At 36.5% G+C, this 7,667-nt stretch overlaps 1 protein-coding gene across 1 annotated transcript; it reads right to left on the reverse strand.

Moving 5' to 3' along the window:
* Positions 1-693: 693 nt before the first annotated feature.
* Positions 694-6,771, reverse strand: GLO1 (glyoxalase I). Its single transcript, XM_010182840.1, has 5 exons — positions 6,686-6,771; positions 5,287-5,427; positions 4,408-4,475; positions 3,203-3,292; positions 694-1,074 (listed from the first exon to the last, which is right to left on the reverse strand). The coding sequence occupies exons 1-5, from the start codon at positions 6,760-6,762 to the stop codon at positions 986-988; spliced, it is 465 nt and encodes a 154-aa protein (XP_010181142.1). The 5' UTR covers positions 6,763-6,771; the 3' UTR covers positions 694-985.
* Positions 6,772-7,667: the final 896 nt, after the last annotated feature.

A 7,667-nucleotide genomic window follows, 5' to 3' on the forward strand; every position in this document is an offset into this window, starting at 1 on the left:
AGTAATTTCTGTAACGTATGTACACGTAACATGTTTTCCTGCTGTTTACAGGTATCATTTCAGTAACGGTCACTTGTTTTGAGAGGGCAGATCAAAACATCTACTAGCAGGAAGCTGTTGTCTCAGCTACTGCTTTTCGTTAATTTCCTAATGCAGAACATACAAAGCATTTCAGTTAAATAAAGCCCCAGACTTTATTTAACAAAATAAATAATTGAAACAAAACTCATGAGCAAGTTCTTTCTAGTGCTGGAAGAGACAAGAAGGATCACTATGAGTTAGCAATGAGTTAGCCAAGTTACCCTGGCTGTCAATCAGCAGCCAGAAGCTGAAAGACTGAATTCTTTCTGCTGGACTGATTTATTGCCTCCACCAAGTTTCTTGTTCCAGGCAAGGCTGCTTAAGGCTGCTCCTTAAAGAGTTTTGTCTGACATAATGGAAGTATGATTAGGACCTTTCATAAACACGCTACTACTCAAGTCAAAGTTAGTCTGACATTTTATTTTCTACTACACAAGATAGGGCAAGAAGCCTTCAGGATCTTTTGAACTGACAAAATAAATATTCTGAAGGGGTTTTTTTCCTCTTTTCTTCTCTCCCCCCGCCCCCCCCCATCGGTAGTATCACAGGATTTTTTTTGTTGTTGTTAGTTTAAATCTAAACAGTGTGAGATACAGTGAATTTCTGGTCACATATATTTTCATAGTGTTTAGTGAAGTATTAACATAACGTTCCACATTCAAGAGGAAAACCTGTGCAAGCGCTCTTCCAAAAAACACTTGAGTATTCCTAATTGGAAACAAATTGTGGCAGCATCACAGGACAAGAAAAAAGGAATCAAGTACAGTGAGGTCCCAGGGGCTGGTTTTAGAGGAGACTCTACACGTGATTGATTTCTCTCAAGCGAGAATTTCACAAACACTGTTGCTGATTTTCTCCAGGGGACTCAAAGTGGGCATCTCTTACATAATGTATTTCATTTGAACTAAGTGAGAGTCACCATGTGGTTAGGATTCAAAATTTCAATCCAGTAGCCGTCAGGATCCTGAACAAATGCAAGTCCTTTCATTTTACCTATTAGGAAAAAACAAAGAACAAAAAAACCCAACAGGATGAAGTTAAGACTACATAACAGTTCTTAATGTCAAATATGACTATGAGAAGTATTTTTCCTTTTTTCCCTTTTGCATAAGAATCTGTTCAAATTTAGACTGTTAATTCTAAAAACATCCACATAAGTCTTTAATCTGCATGAGATCTTTTAAATTGTCAGTCTTACTCTCAACAAAGCTCTAGTTTAAAGTCACTTGGAAATTCTGTCTTTTGATGACTGAAGTTTTCTGCATATGCCCCTTTAAGTGTTCATCCTTTAAATTCAGAAAAATATTTTTGTGCTCCAAGATGTTTTGATATATTTTCTCAAACTGGCTTTGCCAGTACAAAATCCTGTGTGCCTCTGCCTTGTTTATCTCCCATCGTTCCTGCCTCCACACTCAAGTTTCATGTCACTGTTTTTTGTTTGTTCGCCTCCTCCCACCCAATGCGGTTTACAGTACACATCTCCATCACTTCATAAAACAGAGAAATGCATGGCAGAAATGTCTGAAATTTTACTGTTGGAAAAAATACTACTCATCAAAACAGTGTCCCCAAAAGTAGTCTTAGATCAGATAATCAGATAGCTCTGATTACCATTTTATCTTGAATTATTAAACACACACTTTTAATTATAGTTGCTCTATTAGGCTATTTACTGTAACAGAACCAACCTAACTCTTAATATATTCTAGTCATAAAAACTTCTGAGGGAATAGTAGATGTTATATTCAGTAATGCAGGAAAAAAGTAGTATGAGGTCTCTCAGCCTGCTCCACAAACAATGAATGTGAAGTCAAAAATTTCTTCCTCCTCCTTGGCGTTTGCTGCATTAATTACATTTGTAATGCTAAAATATTAAAAAACAGCTTTTGCTCTCCTCTCCATTGACTGCTTCAAGAGTTTCTTCCCGTGATTTATTCCATGTACAGTCTAAGCTTCCCCTCCTTCAACTTAGAGCTGTGCAGTGATACAGAATCAAAGACAGAATCTCTCACTTCAACTCTCTCAGGGTTCACAAGGTGCTGAACAAACTAAAAACCGGCTTAGAAACTCTACAGTGCTGCAAATTCTAAGTTCAATTCTTAAATCAAGACCTCTGTGTTCAAATTAAGCTCTCAGTTACACTTCTTACGTTTGCTTCAGCTGAGAACACAGTGAATAGTACAAAAATACATGTCTTTCTTCAATTACTTGTTCTCATTCCTCTAGCAAGGAATACCACTATGTGTAAACCAAAGCTTCATGTACTAATGTTACTTTCACACTAAAATGACCCCACTATTAGTACAGGCAACAGTCCAGTTTCTATAGCCAGAAGAAAGAAGTATCACAGATTTGTGCATGCTGCTGAGCATCAGATGTCTGTTTTGGAATGCATCAGTCCTGAAACTCTCATGAGGTCTCTTCTTGAAAGAGAATCAGTTGAAAAATGCAAGACTTCTCACCACTGATTTTCACATTTTAAGCTATTTTGATACAACATTATTTATTCATATACTCTCTAGACATTTGAGCCATATATTATGCATTTTTTACTGAAAGTTATACAAGTCAAATACAATATAGACTAATGAGGCTATTTCTACCAAAGCTAACAGAACAGTTAAACTGATAGTAGCTAGTAGGTGGCATTAGGTGGATTTAATTTAAAATTGCCAGAAAAGAGAATAATTACTTGGTTTTAATGGGTGGGAGTAATTATGTCCGGTCGAACCATTATATGACTCTAGGTCATCTTACTTTCATATGATAAGAACCAAACAGATGGGAGGTGTAAATTTGATCCATGTTAAAGTAAATTACGTAGTAACTCTAGGCAATAGTATACATAGTAAAATATGATGTTAACAGAGCACATCAAATTTACTGAAGGTCAGACTATATACAGAAGGCACATACCTAGGCTGATTAGCTATTGTTACAGAGATGGATCTATCAACAATATTGCCCACTGTGTAAGATGGGGCAGCAGTAACTGGTTCTAGCACCTTCTTAGAAGCAACAACAACTCGAAATATTACCCAGCTTTCCAGGAAGATCTACTACACAGAATGTACTAAAAAACAGGAAAGAAAATTGACTTGCATTTCTGATCAAGACTTACCATCATCTGGTTTCTTCACAAATTTCACTCCTAGTTCTTCAAACCTCTTACAAGCTTTATGGACATCAGGGACAGCAATTCCAATGTGTCCTGTACAACAAGGTAAAAAGAGAGACCTAAGTATTACTGTAAGCAATATTTACTGTAAGTATTGGTGGGCGTTCTAGGAAAATGTTTGCTCTGCATTTCATTTTTTGCAAAAAGTTTACATGCTGTAGTTCACTTAAGATATGACAAGAAAAACACTGCTTCCAGAAAGAAAAACATTTTGAGTATTATTATCCTTCAGAAAGTTGGCTTTTTGATAAAGCCTTTTAAAAAAGGAACTTCAGAGCTAAAATATCTCATTGTTTAGATGAGAATATTATCTAGAATAGGAAACAATAGGATTTTCAAACTGTTTAATCTGTATTTCCTTTCTCAAAGCAAGACCATATAACAGGATTTTGTTGCATTTGGTCAGTTCAACAGTACAAGAAGTCTATCATTAATGCTGCACTTGTAGACTAACACTAGCACTATGCAAGGCCCGAGTCTATAAATCAATTCAGTAGCTCTAAATGTCAAGTGGCTAGATTGAGTATGAAACTTACTTCACAAGTCAGTGACCTTTGAAGCACTCAAAATATCAAATCAAGCCACACACTGTTCTCAGTGCTACAGAGAAATGGAATTCTCCTTCTAGCTTAAAATGAGTAACCAGTGGATTATAAAATAAAAACCCAAACATAAATCAGTCTAAACATAGATAAACTGATGTACAAGAGCAATTACTGTTCTTAATTCAGTAGTTACTATTAGCATGTGTTTGCTTGCCAAAGGATTAGATTCTTTATGAAAAGTGTAACTGTGGTAGGTAACTTGTTTACCTACTTTCACAATCTTTCACAGCATACATACTGGAAGAGAGATTAAGGATGAGATGCAAGTTCTCTTCTTTCCTAGTGCTAATATGTTTTCCTCAAAGTAACCTACAAGAAAAGTCTTTTCATCCATAAAAGTTTAAAATATTGACTCCATTACTTCCCATAAAAAAGCCTATAGCATGTATTTACCCAATAACCTTTGCACAGAATTTATACAGGTGTTTTCTAAAAAAAACCCAAAACATATGAAACTCCAATTTTCCCCTGTATGCAAGGAAAAAAAGAGTAATCATAATAAACCAAATCTTAAAAACTACAAACATAAAACTAAAGACTTACCAAATCCTCGGGGATCTGAATTGCCATTGTGATAAGACTGACTGTCATCATTTTCAGTGCCCCAGTTGCTGTAAGTAATAATTACATATTGGAGATAAGCATTGAAATTAACAAATTCTACATGTTCAGCTTCATCAGGAGGGTAAATTGTTACTCTTAAGAAAGCAGAAAATTTCAGCTGGTGGCTGCATTCATTGAACTATCAAAATTTTCCCTAGTCACAGGTCCTAGGGATCATCCCATCATGTTCACAGCCCTTCACTACTGTTCAGGTTTGACATTTGAATGAGTCAGAGACACTCCTGTTTCCTTAAGATTAGAGAGAAGGTTGTGCTGCATGAGTCATTTATCTACCCATCACTGGGGAACAAACTGCATGGGTAGCAGGTCCTGACACTAAGCAAGACAGTGGGATATCTGGGAGATTCTTTCTGCACAATTACGACGATTAGTAGCATTAAGCAAATTGTCCTGTTTACAGGAAATGTATGTTTTGACTTGATACCTCTTTTGATTAGATTCCAAAAGCAACAGTTATGCATTAAGATGCTCTGTGGATCCAAAGGAAGTTCTAACTCCATTTTTTCCTAAATTCTGTTGCTTCCTTACCCAGATGGCATGCATACTCAAAATAAAGCAAGCATTATTTCATATTGTTGTACCACTGTTCACCTAGCAGTTTAAAAGAGCTCTGAAAAGAGAAAGATTAAGCTTGCCCAGTATCCAAGATCTCAACCATATTTTAAGGCTATATGACACTGAAGATGTTTCCACAATCATGATTACTTTTTTTTTATTCAATCCAACAGGATTTTCACTCATCCACTTCTGTTTAATCACTGTTACCTAAATGTCATCTCTCATAATATTAATACTTACTGTGTCAGTTCAAGTGTAGCTTTTCTAGAGAAGGTCCAAGCTGTTCTCTCAGTTTTACCTTTCGGGATATCATTTTTATCTTCATATGCCAGGAAATAGAGCGAAAACGTCATAGCAGGAAAGTCAAATTTTTGAAGCAGTCTAAACGGCAACAATTATTTTTAAATAGTTACATAAAGAAGTAATCAGACAGCTTGCAAATAAACCAAGGTGCTTCCACCATGGAAGACTTATTGCTGTTATTTTTTTTGTGCCTGACTGTAATCCACATCTTAAAATAGCTACATTTTGAACTATCAAATAGAAACACCCCAGAACACATTACAAACCTACAAAAATTAGAAGAATAAGATACTTAAAAGCCAAACTATCAGTAACTGAATATCAAAGCTGGTAAAAAGGCTCACATCTTGAGGTTGCCACTCTGTTACTTATCCTTATTTCCTCAGGAAGACATTTATGTTTATCCACTTGGAAATATCAAGAAGGATTAAAAATATTTACTTTGAAACTTACTCATTCTAGGGAGCTCACTGGCACCAGATAAAGTTTAACAACACAGCAGGATTAAAACTCAAACTTTTAGATAAACTCTTTACAACTTCAATAGCTAACTATAATGATAAAATCCATTTCAGATATGAAATTTTAATAAACTAAAAATACTTGAAGTATACATTTTTACATGGCACATTAAACCAGATTAATGCAAAATTAATCTGATTACTTTTTAGAGCTCACCAGGTATTTAATTCTTATTTTCTCACACTCACACATTCACTAAAGTAGTAGTTTATTTTATTTTAGCCTGAACACATTTCAAGCTGTTTAAATATATGATAGAATTTTAGTTTGAAATAACTCACTTCAAATGCCAAGAACGTGCACAAAGCCTTAGCATGAATACACTGGGGTACTGCAGGGCATTCTATCTCCCAGCAGCCTTTTCCAAAAGAACGAGTTTGGACCTTGTTTCCACCTTTCATTGCCTTGGTCTCTTAAGACCAGAGGCGGTCATAAGCCATCTCTGAGAAGTAGAAGAAAACTTAAAATTAAGTTTTGTAGCAATGACTCCTGATTATAAGCACTGTCATAAAAGCTACCAGATAGCAGCAGTCTCAGTGAGAAGTAAGGAAGCTGTACGCTGATCATTAATGACCTACTTAAGAAAAAAAAGAAACTTCTAGTCAAGGTCAACATGAGCTCATTAGCATCTTAGGCATTAACTGTGCTGTGGGAATTCTCAGAGATTGCCAGACTGTCCAACTGGGCATCAGCTGATGGGCCAGCATTGTTTATATAGTTAGACCAATTAGCATAATTACATCAAAATAACAAAAACTTTTCAGAAGAATAGTAGCAAAAAACGAACTTATTGTAGCATACAATGTCTACTCACGTCATTCCAAGAACTCTTGTATAAAAATCCAGTGACTTCTTAGGATCCTTCACTCTTAACATTGTCTGCTGAAACATAAAGTCCTGTGGGGAAAATAGGTTTATTATTTATACACCAACCAGAATTTAATTATGCATATTAACAAAGATACCATGTAATAATGGATCTAAAACTAGCAGGTTTAGAAGTTGCAAATAAAGTTCTACATTAAAGTGTAAAAAACCCCTTTTGTCCTGACCCTAGACATAGAGATCTGCATTACATAAATACACTTTTGTACATACCTTGTTTATTTAAGACAAACCCACTACTGGTATCACTCAATATATATTGTCAGTAGTATCAAAAGCAGAGTATCAGTTTTACCTTTATTATTCATTTATGGTGCTGTACTGCACATGAATCACTTTGCAAGCACACTAGGCATGTGAATATTTGACACTGAGCCTCACTGCAGACACAGAATTTAAATAAAGCTAAATCCCTGAACTCATTATTCTTAGTATTTCATTGCACAGGTGCTGCATTTCTGCCAAGCTTGATGACACCGTGGCAGCAAAACCAGCCTGCAATTCTGTAAGGGTATTTTAATGGTATATCAAGGGCTAATAAAGTGGATGAAAAGTGACTGGTAGGATGGGACTTTTTAAAAGAAAAAAGAAGAAAAATTACAAACGTAGGACAACTTAAATACAACTACAAAGTTCTCCTAATAAAAAATAAATAAGTTTTGAGGGACTTTTTTCGCTGACACGGGCAGGGTGAGAAGTCACCAGAGCGCCCGGGTTCCCCGCTGGCTTCCCCAGGCCCTGCTGGGCTTCCCGCAGCTCCGGCCTGACCGAGCATGCCCTGTCCGTCCCTCTCGCTCCCCTACGCCACAGCTTTTCCGGGTCCTATGCCGCCTCCTACCCACCGGACGTCCACCCGACAAAGCCCCGGCGCGTCCCCACCACCCCCATCCACCCCACCTTCGTACTGGCAT

Source organism: Mesitornis unicolor, unplaced genomic scaffold (genome assembly GCF_000695765.1).
Source record: "Mesitornis unicolor isolate BGI_N332 unplaced genomic scaffold, ASM69576v1 scaffold16964, whole genome shotgun sequence".
Classification (NCBI taxonomy): Eukaryota; Metazoa; Chordata; class Aves; order Mesitornithiformes; family Mesitornithidae; genus Mesitornis; species Mesitornis unicolor.

Excerpts from the sequence above, each read along its gene's own strand:
- GLO1 (XM_010182840.1), bottom strand. The coding sequence starts at position 6,762 with ATGTTTCAGCAGACAATGTTAAGAGTGAAGGATCCTAAGAAGTCACTG. Across the intron at positions 4,476-5,286 it reads GCTACACTTGAACTGACACA|CAACTGGGGCACTGAAAATG; the intron begins GTAAGTATTAAT and ends TATTACTTACAG. Across the intron at positions 3,293-4,407 it reads TTCAGATCCCCGAGGATTTG|GACACATTGGAATTGCTGTC; the intron begins GTAAGTCTTTAG and ends CTTGTTGTACAG.